Here is a 20,140-nt window from a genome sequence, read left to right as displayed (position 1 = left end):
GTAACCCCATTTCTTACACCCACCCACTGTGATTGGATGCCCAAATAGCATAAAAGCGTGAGTAGTTTAACAGTAATTCACCCAGGGCAGCGGCAGAGTCCAATGTAGCCCGCTACAGAGCTGCGACCGGCATTAAATGGCCGGCTGCAGCCTTAGCTCCTTCCCCACCCTCTGTGATTGGAGGTCCCTAATGAGCGTTCACCAGGCAGTAAATCAACACTTTCAGCGTCACAGGAACAACAAATGAAGGTAAGTTTAAGAGGCAAAGATTTTAAAAGCACATTCAGATTCAATAGAATAGCACAATAGCATGAAAGCGTGAGTAGTTTAAAAGTAATTTGGCCCGGGCAGCGGCAGAGTCCTATGATATCCTTGTAAGATGTCACAATCTTTGTTTAAATATGACATGACCCCTGTTTCTGCTACCTTATTTGTTTCAGAGCTGATCAAGAAGTGCAGATCAGCAACAACGCCCACTAGCCATTATAGTCGGTCTGTGTCCTCCGAATGTTATGGTATTTATGTGTGTCTCATGAAAGGTGCTATTGAGATGAAGTACACCATTTCTGACTGTTATGAAAGCTATATTATTGGCTGCTATATTACTTCTGGTAGTATTTGGGTGATTACCAAGCTACACGAAAACTAACAAAGTTCTTTAAACAAAGGTTTGACTGAATGAGCAGCACAACACAATATAATTTACACATTGTTATAGCAACAAGTATTGCAACAGCACTTGACTGAAAACTGGTTTGGGAGATGACAGGAATATCTAAATACAACAATTGCCGGGCACCCAATTTAGATACTAGTTAAACTGGATGTCAAGTCATAAATTTGATGTTGAGGTACTGTTGCACTACAGTATCTGAGTTAATGAAGTATTAGGCTTCGAATCTGACTTTACAATGGCAGAATCTAGGATGCATCCCCTTCTAATGCACAAACCCTTCAAATCCATTTTAAAAATGTGTATGAGACACAAATTATTTTTATACACTTTGGGAATAGTGTAGAAGTAGGGAAATTGAGGTTGTTTTGCATAAGAAAGTCTGCCTCATGTTTCGTTATCCATCCATTCTCCAAGCCCTCATTAACTTTGTAGATGCTTCTTCTGAAACTTCACTTGAGGGGGGCTTTTCAGAGTCGTTTGTAGAGGCGTGACTCATTGCGCCATCTAATAAACTTGTTCTGATACATATCCCTTGGGAGAATCACTGTTGCCCAGGAGAAAGCCAGAGGATTATCAGTTCTTCAAGAAAACTATGAATCATAGGGTCATGTGGCTGCTTATTTGCGTGATAAGTCTCATAACCTGGGAAACTGGCTCATTATAAGAGGATAACTCAGCAGTTGACCAGAGGGCAGACTGCTTAGAAGAAATCAGAGTTCAGCACTACCTCGTTCTCTAGAAGTTATTTACTGCCATATTTTCTATCCTTATTAAGTTCCTTTCCACTTATATATAATCTAAGAAGGTATTTTTCAAAATTACACCCTGAAGGCTTCCGTTTAGTCTTTTCCCCTCATTGGCAAGAACTTGAACTGTCAGACTCCTATAGTTCAAGTGCTGCAGTCTGGAGCCATGCCCTTCCTTAACTTGCTCAACTACAGATTTTTTTGTTTAGAAATAACTGGTAAATAATCCAAGACCCCCACACCCCCCAGTGGAACGATGACGTGCAGAACATTTAAACCCTGTTAAAAGCAGCGATGCTTTCTAATGTTGTACGTCGTGACTATTGCTTAAAATGAGAATAATACCAACTGGTAGAGTAACCGAATTGGTAACTTGAACAAAATATACCCAACCCTTTAAAGATACCCATTCCGCATACTATTCGGAGCTCCTGGTAACACCTGAACGGAGTCACGCGCCAGCCTACAGGCACTAACTAGGTCATGGCTCAGCCCTGGCTACACTAGCACCCAGCACGAGCGAGGTGCAAACGGTGAAAATATATAAATATACATCAGCGCTCTGACACCTTCGGGTAAAGTACGCGCAATATAAAAATGCATTAAATAAAATAAAATATATACAAATAAATTGCTAGCAAAGGAATTGTTAGGGTAAGATTGGTCTCTACTCCTAATGTGAGCCCTACGCCACACAAATAAATTGCAATCGTTGCTGAGGCTCGAAAGCAAATAAACCATTCAGTGCAAAAACGAAACCCGGCCTCTGCTACATTGTAAAGACATATCTGTCAGATATCAAACCGCCCGGGGGGGCAGAGAGGTGAGAGAATACGTGGGCCAATGAGATAGAGCTGTCAGCGACAGCCCTGCAGATCACCGGAGAGGATGCAATAGTGTGCGAGAATGATGACGCTAGGAGAGTTGGGCGAGCAATGCCAGGAGAGTTCTAGACCTAGTGAACACAGAAGACGGACTAGCAAGGGGTTGCACAGCACCGCATACCACGCGCATTTCAGGTTAAAAGATCAGAGGCGAGAGAGAGAAGATGGACAACGGCAAGTATCTAGTCGAACAGTGCACCTATCTTAGAACGGCATCAAACCCCGTTCAGAATGGGAAAGAAGTATTGAAAATGTATAAACTGTACAATTAAGTAAAAATACTCAAGTATTAAGGAGACAACTGAGTTAAAATATTCAAAAATACAATATTAAGTATGCACTGTAAAATAATATTTTGTGTTATGTTTAGCATATTCGATTGAGCAAAAACGAAAAAAGATAAATATATCTGCATACAACCACCCATTGTTTAGTGTATTGTTCAAAATATCGTATAGATTACTAAAAAATGTGTTGCTACTCCCTACTTTGCACCGTTGAAGATTACTAGTCAAACATGGCTACGGCGCTGTTGAGTTAATAGAAGATGCAGCTGAAACTAAATACAAGTGTGGTTGGTAACAAACCAATAAATATAAGGATAACTGCTATGGGACAAGCGAAGTGGCTTGTTGTCAGTTAAAATGTTGGTATTCAATATTTTATAATAGATATTGTAAAGTGTAGCATATTCCAAATTTCTATAAAGTTAAAACCTGATATTGACGTAAATCGCTTTGCGATAAACCTTGTAATTGGGATATGGTCAAGGCACATGAATAGTCATATTTCTTAAATATCTGTCGTTATTGTATCCCAAAACTGAGTGTACCACGATGGCCGCCCTGCTCCCGTGACAGTTAAGTGGGTTGTTTGAGCACTGTACACGGTATGTGGCGTAACTATCCGGAAATAACGACGACCTGGGTGCCTGAAGCGACAAGCCACCGCAGGTTCCCACGTCACAAACTATGAATGGCACGGGTAAGAGCACTACCCAATGAGATTTGCCAGGCTGACGCAAACCTCCAGACTGATTGGACCGCGACAGCAACACAATGACTAATGAGCACACTGGGCGGAGAAGAACGCCCTACGTCACCGAAATCAGTTACGTGTGCGAATCCAGAACGGCCAGCATATCGGAGTTGGCCAATTGTCGGCTTCCAACGCGAGTCAGTCCAGCCAATGAGTGGGCTCCACGACTGGACGGCCGCGCAAGAATATATATGCGAGCGGCGCGCGGACGCCGGTATCATTCGTCTGACAGACTGACAGAGATAGAAAGAGATCGGTAGAAGCATCTGGAAGCCGCCGCCGCCCTGACAGAAAGCGTGACCGAGAGCCAGCCAGCCACCCACCCCTAGCGCCATCTACCTGCCAGCGTGGTTTCGGAGCACCCTCCCTCGGACAGGGCCCCAGGCTGAGACCTCCGTCTGCCTCACAGGATTGCGTAGCGCGGCACACCGGCCGTCCAGAGACCGAGCGCCCCAGGTGAGCCGGGCTTCGAGGGATGGAGGGAGGAGGTCGCTGTCCAGCGCCTGACAGTAGATGCCCTGACACTAGTGTCTCTCAGTGGGCCCCAGGAGGCCTCGTGTCAGCCGGCTTTTTAATCGGTGAAGTGCCATACCGGGCATGTGCTCCCCGAGGGGGGGAGGCCTTCCTGTCGAGCTCATCGGAGGGGGTGTCGGTTGAGGCCTTCCTGTCAAGGTTATCGAAAAAGGAAGGATGATGACGAGGCCTTCCTGTCAGCATCGTGGGGCCGGGGAGTCTGGGCGGGTGGGAGTCTTCGTGGGGCCGGGGAGTCTGGGCGGGTGGGTGTCTGGACCTGCTCGTGTGTCAGGGCCTTCATTTCAGCACCACGATCCATGGTGTCCCAGAGGGGTCCCCGTCCGGGGTGAATGGGAGAGGGGTCCTGGCGCTGTGAGGCCTTGACCGAGACCTTCCCTTACCGGGGCCGCGTGCCTCATGAGGGCTTCCGGTATGTAAGAAGGTGTCAGGGGGCTTCTCTTCGGGGCAGGGGGTGTCTGGAAGAGGGCAGTGTGCTCCTTGTGTCCGCTCGAGGGGGCACGGGTAGAGATGGCTTGCTCCTTGTTGTGACTGGTCGGTGCCCCCATCTTCTGGCCGTGCTGCCAGGGCGTGGTCTCGGGCCTGTCCTCGGCGAGAGCCGGTTTGACAGGAGGGTCCGCCAGGACCTGGGTTTCATTCATTCATTCGGTGCCAGTTGTGATGAGGTTGTCCTTGGCTGGAGTGATCAGGGGTTGGCCCATGTATTGGACAAGGAGGTACACTCTTGGTTTACGATCAATAGGGTCTAACTTTCCGAACATGTGATGTGTCCAGCTGCGACTGTCATTCAGATCTCACTTGTTACGGGTGCAAGGTTGTTTCATAATGGTTATACTGGTCCAGCCCATAAGATACGCGTTCCCTATCGTTACATGACTTTATATCTGCATGAAAACCCCTTTTAAAACAAACACCTAATGAATTGAGGAATAAATGATAATGCTTTGAGTTGCATGCTTCCTTGTAAGAACAAGGAGTCTTGGAGAGGTTGTTAATAAAAACAAGATGCACCAACCCTGGTCATTCACTGGTCTAATGGCTCTGATCGTGTGCCCATTGACCCCGGGCACCACAGTGGCTCGTGTTTGTTCGCTCATAGGCCTCAGAGCACCACTTGTGTGGCTGCAGACCTTGCTCAGGCGCCTAGTTACACTGACTGCCAGACTTGAGAGCAGAGCTGCGCCGAGGCACCTTCCTCCTAGTATCTGGCCACCTCCTTTCTCATCCTTCTGCAGCTGATAAGCTATCGCCGGTCTGCCTTGCGCAGCACTGTTTGGGACGCCCACCAGTGCTGCTTTAATGTAATCCTGTCCGCAAAGGGCCTGTGCTGCACTTCTTACTGAATTCCCATAATAACTAATGCGCGTTGGTCATGAAATGCAATGTGGCAGGTTGCTTGCATTACGTCTAACCACTGGCAATGCGCATTGATGATCACTAGATGCAATATTCATAGGTAGGTTTAGGAATGTGTTCAAACCTAACTAGAGGGGGTGGGGGCAATTTGTACTGTGAAAGGCCGCTTCTTGGTATTTGCTTGTAGTCTCTTTCATATGCATGCGAGACAGACCAACACACGGAAATCTTTCTCATGAATCGTTTGTAACTCACTATTGCAGCTCAGTGGTACAGTTATGAATCGTACAAACTCGCATTAATGCCTTGTTACTTAACATAGTACCCGCAAACAACATCTCGTGCTTGCATATCTTGACAGTTGTTTACTTGCCAGTGTGTGCTGCCTCAGAGTATTTGAAAAGTAAAATTGCCATTCACCCTAACCTTTCTGTTACATAATTCTTTCAAATGTTGACCTCATTTTTTTTTTTTTTTATCTTTTAGTTTACGCCTACAGAGTTTAGGGCACATGACCAAGATGAAGCAGTTATTTATAGCACTGCTGGTTGTCACCAGCGCCTTTGCAGATGAGGATGACAAGAAGGAAGAAGTTGGCACTGTGGTTGGAATAGATCTTGGTACCACATATTCATGGTATGTTCAATTTTATTGTAAGAAGCGCTTATTTCTTTAATTAAAGGCTGTAAAAACTGATGAAAGGGATCTTAAGTACTTTGTAGCCACTGCACCCCACCCCCCTTCTTTAAGACACTGTTTGGAGGTTACTGGAAGTGTTATTTTTTTTTTAAGTTGTGAATATTAGTGTATATATGCACTTTAACTCCTTCCTCCACTATATATGATAATGACTTGCATATAGGCCGTTAGACTCATTTGCCAGAGATGTGAATTAACCACATGATTTGATTTATTTGGTTTCACATTAACTTTTATTTTTTTCCCACCCAGTGTTGGAGTTTTCAAAAATGGACGTGTGGAAATCATTGCCAATGACCAGGGTAATCGCATTACTCCATCCTATGTGGCTTTCACTCCAGAAGGTGAACGACTTATAGGTGATGCGGCAAAGAACCAGTTGACGTCAAATCCTGAGAATACAGTGTTTGACGCTAAACGCCTGATAGGCCGGACATGGAACGATCCCTCCGTCCAGCAAGACATCAAATATCTGCCATTTAAGGTAGGTTGTGCATTATCAAAGGAAATTGACGAGGAGTTTGGAAATCGAGAATTGCAAAGTTTTTTCTGTTGGACTTTGAAGATGGACATTCTGTTTCCACTCAATGCGCTATAGTTTCTAAAAGTACATGTAGTAATTAGTCTGAAAAACATCCCATGTAGACACAACCTGATAAAAACGTAATCAAACAAACCTTTCGTTCTGTAAACTGCAATGGTTGATTTTGAGGGTAATTGTGCACTTCTATTGCATAGGTTATTGAAAAGAAAACCAAGCCATATATTCAAGTTGATATTGCTGATCAGATGAAGTCATTTGCCCCTGAAGAGATTTCTGCAATGGTCCTGACAAAAATGAAGGAAACAGCTGAAGCCTATCTCGGAAAGAAGGTATGTTTTGAAATGCCCATTCATGGTGTAACCCTTGTTTAAGGTTTGCCTAAAGCTGTGGTCTTCAGACTTTATGTATCTGTCATACTGAGGAATGATCCTGTTGCAGAATTAGGGAGCTGGAACCAAACGTTTGAAACAAAAAAATTTACCTCCTATACCATAAATCCAATTAAACAATTTGCAGTCTGATACAGACTTGATGCATCCGAAATGGTCAATTATGACTTCTGTTATTTACTATATATTTTTTTTTTTTGGTCAGTTGGCTACCTAATACCCACTAGTTGAATAAATGTACGCGCCTATCGTGAAATTGAGGGAAAAATATATATCTATTGTATTTTTCCATTATTTGTACCCACATTACCACATTCAATATTGTTTATTAATAAAATCTTACTTTGTACAGAGTTCAGCAAGCACAATACCCCAAAAAATCAACAAAATACAACATTACATGATAACGTAAGTGTCTGACATCTATAGTCACAGGTGCTATGTGTTATAAAGAAGTGTATATAAACTGTCCAACGGTGTAACATAAGGATGGTTACTTGTTTCACTGGGCTGGGGCACTTGTGTTGTCCCTCAGTGATGCAGTTGCAGAAATACTGCAAGGCCCTCGTGTTTTTTTTCTCCATATTGTGCTGTCTGAATTCTGTACGTGAATGATTTCTTTAATGCACATTATTGAATGTACCAGGGGTACAAATATCAGAAAATGCACTCCATATGTGTCTACTCTGTTAATTTCTCACAATGGGTGTATACATTTATTCAACTAGTGTATGTTAGGTAGCCAAGTGACCAGCAGAGAGACTATAGTAAATATTTGAAATCGTGAATGACTATTTCAGATACATATAAAGAATGCACCCGCCTGTAATATATTGAATCCGATTTATGGTATAGGTGTATATTTATTTTATTTGAAACCGGTGAATAAAACAAGGCAGCAGAGACTCCCTTTTGTGTTCAGATTGGTCCCATGCGGATTACTTGAGTGGTGACTGGCATCTAAATATTAATTTCAGCCCAATCCGCAAACCACACACAGCTCAGCCCTGTTGCAAAAATGTTGGTGGGAGGGATGGATTGTGATGCATAAAGGCAGAGGGAAATGGGAGGGAAAAGAATAGGGTTTAAGTGATATAAAAAATGAAAATGGTTCCTCCAGCATCTAACTAGTGATCAGTAGGGGCAGAGGGGGCACCCCTCCAGTGTAGGTAAGCCTTTTGGAGGGGGGGGGGGGGTGGAAGGTGGGAACACTGTGGGGCCTTTGTTACTTACTCCCCAGTGGGGAGGAGGGGGGTGTCTAGCTTTCCCATGCCACAGGTGGGCCCTGCTAGGCAGTCTCTTCCATAAACGCTCACATTCAGTATCTCCTTACTGAAATCTCCATCCAATCTTCGGTCTGGAAACCGTAGCCCCCACACCCCCCCGTTAAGAAAAACCTGTGCATCTTCTATAGTTGGAAGACCAGCTCAGTTCCCCTCTTTACATGCATGTGCCCCATTAAAAATACCCATCCAGTCCTTAAAACTTGATCTATATGCCCTCTTGAAATATCCTACAAATACAAAATCTTATCTAGTACTTCCCTTTAAAGCCATAGCGAGTGCCCCTTTTTCAAACCATAGATGCGAAGTTTCACAGGTCCATGCAAAACTAGCTGGCTCTAGTCCAGGTTTTCCATATGCTTTCTCAGACTTTTAGTTCTTGTTTTATATTGAACCAAACAAGACTACAACCCCAGAATGCACAGAAATCTTTGGCGCAGTTACAGGGGTATAGCGGTCAATGATGTAGTGAAACCTGGATCCAGAGGCCTCAGGGGCATATTAAACTCTAATTATTGCAGGTTATTTTATTATTATTCTGTAAAACAAAGCAGTTTTTTTTGTTGCTTTCCTAAGAGGCCATGGTGCCATTACTATGTAACTGCAATACTAAAGGGGATGATGGACGGAGCGCTTGAGCAAATCACTCACCCCCAGTCAACTGATCTGGGTTTAATCCACCATCATTCTTTAGTTCCCTCCACCACCCCAGTTCAGACATGGCCATATGCAAATCAGTCTGACCCTGTGCCTCATGGGAACAGTACAGCCCGAACTGCCAAGCCATATCTTCCCTGGACCGGGTATTCTCCGTCCATCATCCCCTTTGGTATAGCTTTGTTCGCCTTAAGTTGGCATGCCCAGACGTGGGTCCCTTGCTCACTCTGCCACTGGATTCAAGATAGCCTGGCTGATGAGGGTTATGAAGGAAAAATCAGACATTCTGCCATTTCCTCCGTTTTAGTTGAAAACATTTACGCAAATTTTTTTTAAACCAGTATTGAAGTTTTGGGTGTTTCTGATTTAAACCCTTTACGCCAAGGTCCCTTTAATCTCACAGCAAGAAATGTACTCATTTTGCAGACAGCCTTTACTGACACTAGTTTCTGTCAGCTATATTGATACTTCTCTCTGGACCTGTGCAACTCTTCTGCAAATGGTATGGTACTATTTCAGATGCACAAGTTCTAGCTTTGTTCTTTCTGTTCCCTAACCTTTAACGTTACCTCAAAACTGAGGCCTACAAGAATCCAAATCGCAGAACGCTTTGTATTCAAGGTGGAGTCCTAGTTGCCAGTTAACTAGCCAGTATTCCCAGAAAATGAATTTTTGTTAGCTAATTAAAATGACACCAAGTTAAGTTGTTACATTATGTATTTGTGTGCTTATTTTAGGTTACTCATGCAGTTGTGACTGTACCCGCCTATTTTAATGATGCCCAACGTCAGGCTACCAAGGATGCTGGTACCATTGCTGGATTGAATGTGATGAGAATCATCAATGAACCGTAAGTTTTCTCAAGACCTATTTTTACCTTGCTGTTCATTTGTAGCTGGTTGGGTGTTTGTAGGTAGACTAAATCCTGGTATCCCTTTTCTCTTCTAGAACTGCTGCTGCTATTGCATATGGTTTGGATAAGAAAGACGGTGAAAAGAACATCCTTGTGTTTGATTTGGGTGGTGGCACCTTTGATGTATCTCTGCTTACTATCGACAATGGCGTCTTCGAAGTTGTGGCTACAAACGGAGATACTCACTTAGGAGGAGAAGACTTTGACCAGCGTGTTATGGAGCACTTCATCAAACTATACAAGAAAAAGACTGGGAAAGATGTCCGTAAAGACAACCGAGCAGTACAGAAGCTGCGACGCGAGGTTGAGAAAGCCAAGAGGGCCCTGTCAGCACAGCACCAGGCCAGAATTGAAATAGAGTCCTTCTTTGAAGGAGAGGATTTCTCTGAAACACTAACTCGCGCCAAGTTTGAGGAACTAAATATGGTATGTGTTTTTGAGGCTCAACAGTCCAGAGTGTGAACATTCTGTTTGTGAATACACATACTTTTTAATTGTAGGCCTTGCTCATTAACACTAATTTAATTTCGTTATCTTACTTCGTCTCCGTATATAATTACGCTGACGACCTTCAGCTGGTTTTTGACCTTTCTCATGACTGATTCCATCCTTAAACTCCAAACCACACTTAATTTCATTGCTGACTGGATGAATCAAAATCATTTAAAGCTCAATCCGGAAAATACTGAGTTGGTCCTGACTGGTGGCTCTTCTAGCCCGTGGACCTCTGCCTTCTGGCCTTCCACCTTTGGGCCTACCCCGGTTCCTTCTGCTTCAGTCAGAACCCTGGGAATTAAAATAAGTCGGGACCTCTCCTTTCGCCCCCAGGTCAGCTCTGTCGTCTCATCCTGCTTTCTGTCCCTCAGGATTATTAGAAAGATTTCCTGTTTTTTCTCCTTTGATGCCCTGAAAATCATTGTTTTGGCCATGATTCTCTCACGGTTGGACTATGGAAACTGCCGCTATGTGGGCATTCCCGCCTACGAGCTGCAGCATCTTCAGTCCATCCAGAATCAGGCCGCCCTCCTTATTCATAGGCTTCCTAAATTTCATCACATCACCCCCTACTCAGATCCCTTCAATGGCTTCCCATCCTGCAGAGGACCCTTTTCAAGATGGGCTGCATGGTCTTTATGGCCCGCGCTCGCATGGCCCCTATCTTCCTCAATTCCATGATCACCCACTACCTTCCCTCTCGCAACCTTCGCTCCTCCAACCAGGCACTACTAACGGTCCCTCGCTTCCGCAAGTCCAGAATAGGCGGCACTAGATTTTCCATCCTGGCCCCCAGCTTCTGAAACAGTCTTCCTCTGACCATCAGATCTATATCTGTCTACTGGCACTTTAAACACATCTGTTTTCTACTGCTTTCCCGTCTTAATCACCTCCTGGTGCCCTGTCTTCTGGTAACTGTTTTAATCTCCTAGCGCCAGGAAGCCGCTTGGCCACAGAGCGCTTTTCAAATATTTTAAACTTCAAAGTACTTAGCAGTGACTATATTTTAGTCTTTGGGTGGAGTAAGGCACTAAATAACCATGAAATAAGGGGCTATACATCAATTGGTCAAACCTAAAGGCATGTCCCCAGCTTAGTTATTAGGTGTCAAACCATGCTGTCCATTATTGGGTGTCAATCAGTGCTGTCCATGAAAGTGCTTTTTGATCTTGTCCATAAACTGCTTCTTGTTTCCTAAATTTCAATCACTTCGTTTCAGGATCTCTTCCGTTCAACCATGAAGCCTGTACAGAAAGTTTTGGAAGACTCTGACTTGAAGAAGACTGACATTGATGAAATAGTGCTTGTAGGTGGCTCCACTCGAATCCCCAAAATTCAGCAGTTGGTGAAGGAGTTTTTTAATGGGAAGGAGCCTTCACGTGGTATCAACCCAGATGAGGCTGTAGCTTATGGTGCTGCTGTCCAGGCTGGTGTACTTTCAGGAGATCAGGATACCGGTAAGTGTTTGTGTGGTTTCTCCCCCGCTCTCTTTTTTTTCTCCATCTCCATTCTTCATTAACAAAATGTACTTTCCAGGCTTAACTGTCTGGTAAACGTAGATGTGCTTGTTTGGCTTACTGCCTTCTAGAAAGCTCAATTAATCGCACGTCATAACCAATCAGTCCTTAATTTCTAATGGATTGAGTGCTGGAGGCTAAAGCCCTGCTTAAAAAACAAAACACGGCTGAAGGTTTTAAATTTCGGTGTGCCAAATGCCGTGCTGCGTAGTCTTGGAACAACCTCCTGTCTCTTCTATTCGTTCTCGGACACTCCCTGTCACTTTATCTTAGTCTTGCAGATACCTGCTTTCTCACTTTGCTAAGCTTTGTGTTTTTCCTACGTTTGCCATTAATGTCTGCTGAGGGACACTATCATAACTTAATTTGTACCTTCAAGCAATCAATAGTGACGTTCTCTTACAGATTTTGGCACTTCTATCCATCTAATTGAATAGAAGCTGAAACAAAACCTAATAGATGGACGTTTCTGTTTATCTGGAATACCCAAACTTTATACTACCAACCTACTGCATACCTGCGTCCAGTTGTTTTATTTGGTCCATGTTAACTTTAACTGTTAGTCCCCCGTTTTCGAATGCTAGGACATACCCCTAAACTCTTCGGTCCGTTTTCTGTCTGGAAATTTGCCACAGTATCTTAAGGGGAAACTGAATGTCGAGCCCCTCGCAAAATAGAGATCTTTACAAGTGTCTTAAACCTGATTTATCTAATAACGCTGCCTCTTGTCTTCTGTAGGTGACCTTGTTCTCCTTGATGTGTGTCCACTTACTCTTGGTATTGAGACTGTTGGAGGTGTCATGACTAAATTGATCCCAAGAAACACTGTTGTGCCCACAAAGAAATCTCAGATCTTCTCCACTGCATCTGATAACCAACCCACTGTTACCATCAAAGTTTACGAAGGTAAGAGTTGATACTTGTAAACCCTATAGTGTAAGGATTGTTACGTAGTCTGTCTAGGATGAATGGCCTGGTTACAACCACTTAGCTAGTCTGAGAAGCACATTGTTGCAGGTTTGTTAATGTCTGAAATGACAGCCATTAAATCTTTTATCCTGGACAATCTGGTTACCTCGCACTTAATTCCTTTTCCCAATTCTTTGGGGTAAAATGTTGCTACAAGTTTAGGTCTTAAAGATGCAGAGGATAGAGATCGAATACTTTTGACACCATATCTAATTTTCGATAATTTTTAAAGGAACCATGGCTGACATTACATGCTTCTGTAATTGAATGGCATTTGTAGCAGACTCTACCCAATTTTGTGTAGTCTGGATCCCCTTTTAAAAACTGCACCATGTTCTACTAAAGGATTTTACTTCTATGTAAAGACCTGGATACTTGGTCACGCACTGTAATTCGTAACTTTTTGTTTCATCAGTATTTTTTCTTGGTATGATTTATATGGGTACGTTTGCATTACTGGTGGAGGAGTTGGTAGGCTTCTGGAATCAAAGCTGTTTAGTCTCAAATATTAATTAAGAATTCGGACTGGAGTGTTAACGATCCATCTGGATCTAATTTGGTATAAATTAACATTCATTCATCTGTGAAGGGAAACGCTTAACTTATCTACTTGACTGGTGATGCCTGGCAAATGGCTGTGTTCAACATAACTTAAGTAATTGAATGGAACTTTGGTCTGCCTCAAGGTGAAACTGCAACCAGGCATTTACTTCTTCACTATTAGTAGCTTTCTTGTGAGGGGTATACGTAAGTCCAGTTTTGATGCAATTAGAGTGTGTGGAATAAGGTGAGGTGATAACTTCCGAAGGAAAGAAGTGGTTTTAGAGCAGTGGGACGCACATTTTATTGAGATAACTAGTCTCTGTGGATTTGACTTTTTGACTAAGTTTTGTAAACGGCATTTGAACTTTATTTCTAGAGTTAATCGACTTTTTTCTTTCAGGTGAACGTCCACTGACCAAGGACAACCACTTGTTGGGTACTTTTGATCTGACTGGAATCCCCCCAGCCCCTCGTGGTGTTCCACAAATTGAAGTTACCTTTGAAATCGATGTGAACGGTATTCTTCGTGTATCTGCTGAGGACAAAGGTACTGGAAACAAAAACAGAATCACCATTACCAATGATCAGAACCGCCTCACCCCTGATGAAATCGAAAGAATGGTGAATGATGCAGAGAAGTTCGCAGAGGAAGATAAAAAATTAAAGGAGAGAATCGATACAAGAAACGAGCTGGAAAGTTATGCGTATTCTTTAAAAAATCAGATCGGTGACAAAGAAAAATTAGGTGGTAAATTATCCTCTGAAGACAAGGAAACAGTAGAAAAAGCAGTTGAAGAGAAGATTGAATGGCTGGAGAGCCACCAGGATGCTGACATAGAAGAATTCAAGGCAAAAAAGAAGGAATTGGAGGAAATCGTACAACCAATAGTCAGCAAGCTGTATGGCAGCGCAGGACCGCCTCCCCCTGGTGGTGAGGAGGAAGCGGAGAAGGATGAGTTGTAGGTCTATTGGATTCGTTTGAATGCTGTAACATTGTACATATGGACTAAAGAACTTCAGTTGAATATCGAATGGAGAAACTTCTCGAATGTGTGTAATCTTCACTCTGAGTGGAGTTAAAATGCTAGCCTGGAATGGCTGTTTACTGCTTTTCATTAGCAGTTGTCACTAAAGTCTCGGGTTTATTTTTTTGGGGGGACGGGGTGCCGAAGGGTGGTGGGCGGTGGGTGGCATTGGTAAAGGTGTCTGACCGTTTTTGGAAACATTGTGTTCACATCAAAAGCATTTCTATTTATTTGAGAATTGGTCATGTTCATTCTGTGTAGAACTTTTTTTCTACCATATTTGACCACAATAAATGTTTGATATTTAACAGAGTCTGGCAAACGTTTTTTCCAAAGCATGTCCTAAGTGGTGTGGTGGATGGACGTTAGTTAGAGGGTATGTGGGTGTATAGCCTTCAGTCATATGATTTCCAGCAAAGTAATTTGAAGTGTTAGGGTCTTATTTCTAGGTTCATGCTGTAGAAATCACGCATACAGAGTCAAAGACCCCCATAAAGGCAGTGAATGATGGGAGCAGAAGCTGTTTTGTGTACTGTTTGTTGTGATGTAGTGTTCTTTAAAGGGTGTCTTCAACTCGTCCCTAAATTGGTGCTTAGTTAATGGATCTAGGGATGTTGCTTCCGATTCTGGGTGCATAGAACCACCAGAGGTGATGGGTTTGTGTGTAAGCTAGCAGGTTTTCAGGATGGTGAGTGGGGGGGGAAGGGAGCCACTGGAGTTCAGTCAGGAAGGAGGTGAAGTGATCATATTTCTTCTGACTTAAGATGAGACCTGCTGTGAAGGATGCCCTTAAGGGGCTGCCAGTGTGGAGCCTGTGAAGCCATGGAGTATGGCATTGCTATCATCCAGATGGAGACAGTGTAAGATTTTGAACAGCAGTTATGAAATCTTCACCGTTTGCAATAAAGTTTCTCTTTCTTTAGAAGAGGTAGGTTGGTCCCAAGGTGTCATCGTTGTTTGGCCGTGTTTTTTTAGGGCGAGGTTGGTGTTCAGGTGAAAATGAAGTGTCTTGGCGTTCAGTGATTAGGGTTGAAGTAGTCTAGTTTTGTTATTGAGCCAGGTTGGTAGTATTTCTTGTTGGTTGACTTTAACTTCATGTAAGCATTGAACATCCAGGTCTTCAGAATCACTTAAAATGATTCTGAGGGGGAATTAAAAATAGACCAGCATTGGGTAGTAAAGAATAGGGAATGTATTTATGACCATGGCATTCTCACCCATCTTCAGCTATAGAATAGTGTACATGTTAAGTTTTGGAGTGGTTCTGGATGGTGGTATAGAAGGAACTTGATTGGGATAAAAAAAAAGGGGGCACTTCATTGAACCTTGACAGTTAACTGCAACAAAATGTTGGCTCTTTCCCAGCGTGGTGGTGAGTAGGTTTAGTTGCTTGTGTAGCTGGGCTTGCTAAGCCCGCTTCAGAGCCAGATTTAAACTTTAATTGTGAAGTGAGCACATACCCAAAATCCCAATGAAAATTGCGCAAACATCTCCCACAACTACTTTAAGTATTGTGATCAGTGTGGGTATACCTTGTTTTGGATATTGCTACTGTCGTTTGCTTGGTGCTGGGATTTGCGGGAGCAGTGGCCTTAGAGGTTCTGGTTAGAATTGCGGAACAGCAGGCTACCAGAGGTCGAGCACCCTCTAGTTTCTTGAACTCCCTATACTCTGATGTTTAACTGCAGACTGGCTTTTGGATTCCAGTTGGGTCAGGACTCCCATTCTGCACCTGCAATGGCCCCCAGTTCTTCAATGAGGCGCCAGCCTGCCATTCACAAAAGGGATCAAGAAGTTTAAACAGGCCTAGTTCCATGACAGATACGGTTGTATGGTAGCCTGGTTTGAAGTCATGTGGTCCTTATGCACAGTTCAGAACTTTCTCTTTTTTACGTGAATTTCTCATCCCATCGTATGTTGGGGCCTCCCCTTTGAGGGAAGCAACTATTGCTGTTATATTCTAGGCTTGGTTCTAGACTAAGGAAACCAACTTGACTCACTTGCTCCCGTTGAGAGGCAGGACTAAGAAAAATCATGTCAGAAGGTAAATGTTAAACCATCGACCTTAATGCCATTAGTAAATCCTCAAAGCTACTTTCCAACAGGTTGCATCGAAATATGAATATTAACACCTTTCTCGTGAGAACTGTAGTATAGAAACGTTGTCAGTAGCTGGATTCTGGGGTTTGGAAGGAGCAAGAATAGTTTATTTTCAGGCTAGTCAATCGGCACAAGAATGTTTACATTTCCCTAGCTCAATGTTAATGAATGGCTACGCTGGGGAGGGTCCTGGGGCTAACTTGTAACTCTGTGCTAGTACCGTATATTGATTACCTACTGGTAGCATCTGCATCAAAGACAAATGAAGATGGCAAATTAGATACAACTGCGCTCCTGAACTATCTTGCTGAAAATTGTCACGAAGGCTCACCCACCTGATTGCTCTTTGAGGGCTGTATAAGTCATGAAACCTGGCTCTACAGTAGATCCTTGCCCCCTAATTTATTTGCTTCAGAAGCTGCTCTGATTAACCCTGCGGCAAACTTTATACAAATGGCATCATTGGAGACTGCCATGGTTCCCAGGTCTTGAAAGCCGGCAAAAATTATACAACTAGTGAAAAAAAATTGGCAGATTCAAGCTAACTATAGGCTGATCTCCTTGCTGCCTGCGTTGTCCAAAATACTAGTAAAAAGTGAATAAACCACTCTAGCTATCTGGAAGTTAATAAAGTTGCTTACCTTGTTGCTGGACGGTCGCATCGTGGCGTGCTCTTCTGTTCTTGCAGGAAGCGTACAGGTTCCCCTAAGCCTAACACAACGCTGCAATGCAGCATTGTGATTGGTCTGAGCGCTGTGGTTCGGCTCCCAGACGGGGACTATGAGCCTGTGCATGTTCCTCCCCATGCTGTGTATTGCAGCCTGGTGGGGAAAATGCAAAGTGTGCATGACTGTTTGGCTAGCCCAGAACGGCCAGCCAAATCGTCATGTGCACTTAAGTGCCCCAACCACTCCTGCCCTGCTGGCAGGGACAACCAAGATTTGATTTTGATATTTATATAGCGCAACAATCACCCGAGGGCATCAAGGCGCTAGAGAGAGACCGCAAATAACATCGTCCAGAAGAAGAATGGAGGAGCTTCAGCTCATCGTTTGCCTAAGAACAGCCAAGTCTTAAGGGCTTTTCTAAACTGGAGCAGAAGAGGAATAGTTCTAAGTGCAACGGGTAGGGAATTCCAGAGCTTACACGCTGCCACTGATTCTTATTCCCTCTTATTCTTGGTACCAGAAGTTGCATTTTGATGAGAGGAGCGAAGTAGTCGGCCTGGGGAATACCATTTGAACATGGTTTTCAGTCTCGAAGGATAGGAGGCATGCAGTGACTTATGGACCATACACTACTTTAAAACTGATACGGTGTTCAATGGGGAGCCAGTGTAGGTGTTCTAGTCCCTTTTTGTCTGATTGTCTTTTGGGAATGTCCAGAATGAGTCTTGCCAGTGCATTCTGCAGTATCTGGAGTTTATGTTGTAAGCCCTCACTAGCAGCCAGGTACAGGGCATTGCAGTTGTCTAATCTGGCCATTGCCAGAGCTACCTGCATCCTGGTTGAACACTGGATGAAAGGGAAGATTTTTTTAACAACATCCTTATAAGCCAGGAGCATGTGCAAATGGTATGGTTCACTTGGACTAAGTTCAGTATCCATCAAGACTCCCAAATACTTGGCCTTTTCACTTGCGATAGGACCGCATCCTAAAGATTGAGGCCAGCAGTTACTGTTCCATTTGGCTGCCCAATCCGAATCGAATCACCTCCGTTTTTCCCCCCATAAGTTTAAGTAAGTTAGCCGACATCCAGTTTGCTCCTCTGGACATGCAACCGCGGGCATTCTCTGACCATGAGCCCAGCCCCTTAGGGATGGTAACGATAATTGGGAGTATCATCTGCATATGACACCACCTCCAATTCAAAAGAGTGGATTACTGTAGTGAGGGGTGTCACAGATGAAAAAGGGTGGGACTCCAGGAAGACCCCTGCGGGACTCCACAAGGTAATGAGTCGGAGTGAAAAGATGTTAGTTTCACCCTTTGGGATCTCCCTGTCAGGAATGAAGACAGAAGGGCAAGGGCTTGATAGGATGTACCAAGACTCCGGAGTCTGCCCAGCAGCAACATAGGAGAGATGGTGTCATATGCTGCAGTCAGATCCAAGAGAATTCGCACCAGTCCCTGCCCTTCGTCCACCTTACGCCGGATGTAATCCGAGGCTGAAACCAGGGCAGTTTCTGTACCGTGATGCTTTCTGAAACCAAACTGTGTTTCACTGAGCCAGGATTGCCTATCTACCATTTCAATAAGCTGCTTATTGAGATGTCTCCAGGCACCACCCTGTTAACCTGACTGACAACAGACAATGTTATAAAATGACAATGTTATTTTATTTTTCCTTCTTCCACTGCTCAAAATGCAGTGGGGCGGCGCTCCTCAGCCATAGCGGAGAAGCTGCTGCTGCTTTTGAAAGCATCTTACCTCGTCCTTCATCAAAGCTCTTCAAGGGGTCTGTTTCAACCCTTCCTACTCCTGATGGTTAATCCCTTCCTCACTGAAGATCTCAAGACTGGCCATATTCTCCCACTCCTAAAGAAACCTACATTTTATTCTGAAGTCCTTGGTAATTACCAGCTTGTTTCTCTCATCAGCAATAGCTTTTAAAAAGATGTCTGTTTAATTGCATGACCACATTCTATGCTATCCATCTCCTGTGCTTCTGCCAGTCTGGCTACTGATTAAACTGCAGCATGGAGTGTTCTGCCCTAGACATCGTAGGCCAGTTCCTCTTCACTACAGATGTCCCCTGCCTTTTGATACGGTTAGACTGCTCAGCTGCCTTCGACACAGTATAACATCCTACACTGGAGTCTGAATGGGATTAGAAAAAAAGACTTCACTGGTTCGCCTCCCATCTATCCAACCTACACCAGTTGGTTCACATAGGGATCTGTTAGGGCCTTGAGATGCCCATCACCTGTGGAGTCCCCCAGGGTTCCATATGGGCTGTCCCCTCCAACCTGTACATGAAGGGTGATTGTTGCGTTTTTCACAGGTAACCGAACGAATATTCACCAATATACAGATGTTCAACTCTGCCTTAAAGTTTCTATTGCTTCAGCCATCCAATGCATCAAGCACTGCCTGCACATCACCCAGACCTGGATATTCATCACCTGCCTGAAGCACAGCAAAGCCAGTAAATTATTCCTTTTAATTTCATGAGCAAGTAGCAAAACAAACCTGGCTTAGTGACCAAAACCATGTCACTTAGATTCACCGAACACCATCCTCCCTCAGGAAGCATTGCCTAAAAGCAAAGATGGCCTGTACCACCTCTTCTCAAGATGGTGCACTATTCTAGGAAGCAACTTCAAAACGGCTCTCCCTGTATCCGCTCCTCTGAATGGTGCTCCTCCATGGCCTCCCAGACTCCACAATGGCACCCCTTAGTGCAATTCTGCCCAGGACCTAAAGAAATCTGATCACCTCACCACCATCCTGATGGAACTCCATTGGCTCCCCTTGCCGGCCACACCATTGTCAAACACAGCTGCATCCTGTACAAAGGATTCACAACTAACATCCCCACTTACCTTGCAGAGAAGCTCACACTCTAATAGACCTGTGCACACCTGCAGCAAGTACACCATATAATTGCGTACTAAGAAGCGTCAAAATGAATACTAGGCAGTGTATGCCATGTGGATCACGATCCACCCTGTATACATTAGGACTGCCCCAATTTAGGAAAGAGTTGAAGATGTAGCTCTTTAAAGAACACTACATCACAGTGCATTAACAGTCCTTAAATCGGATGCTGCTC

General features: G+C 44.0%; 1 protein-coding gene across 1 annotated transcript; it reads left to right on the top strand.

Moving 5' to 3' along the window:
* The first annotated feature begins 3,423 nt into the window (after positions 1 to 3,423).
* Positions 3,424 to 14,573, top strand: HSPA5 (heat shock protein family A (Hsp70) member 5). Its single transcript, XM_086924677.1, has 9 exons — positions 3,424 to 3,800; positions 5,718 to 5,867; positions 6,183 to 6,414; positions 6,669 to 6,803; positions 9,541 to 9,653; positions 9,752 to 10,142; positions 11,431 to 11,668; positions 12,467 to 12,634; positions 13,641 to 14,573. The coding sequence occupies exons 2-9, from the start codon at positions 5,743 to 5,745 to the stop codon at positions 14,201 to 14,203; spliced, it is 1,965 nt and encodes a 654-aa protein (XP_086780803.1). The 5' UTR covers positions 3,424 to 3,800; positions 5,718 to 5,742; the 3' UTR covers positions 14,204 to 14,573.
* The last annotated feature ends 5,567 nt before the right edge of the window (positions 14,574 to 20,140 follow it).

Source organism: Lissotriton vulgaris, chromosome 5, assembly GCF_964263255.1.
Source record: "Lissotriton vulgaris chromosome 5, aLisVul1.2, whole genome shotgun sequence".
Lineage (NCBI taxonomy): Eukaryota > Metazoa > Chordata > Amphibia > Caudata > Salamandridae > Lissotriton > Lissotriton vulgaris.
This window is presented reverse-complemented; position numbering and strand designations above follow the sequence as displayed.

What these genes read in the sequence shown, in the direction of transcription:
- HSPA5 (XM_086924677.1), top strand. Translation starts at nt 5,743, where the DNA reads ATGACCAAGATGAAGCAGTTATTTATAGCACTGCTGGTTGTCACCAGC. An exon ending in TTCAGGAGATCAGGATACCG is followed by an intron (nt 11,669 to 12,466) that starts GTAAGTGTTTGT and finishes TGTCTTCTGTAG; the next exon opens with GTGACCTTGTTCTCCTTGAT. An exon ending in TACCATCAAAGTTTACGAAG is followed by an intron (nt 12,635 to 13,640) that starts GTAAGAGTTGAT and finishes TTTTTCTTTCAG; the next exon opens with GTGAACGTCCACTGACCAAG.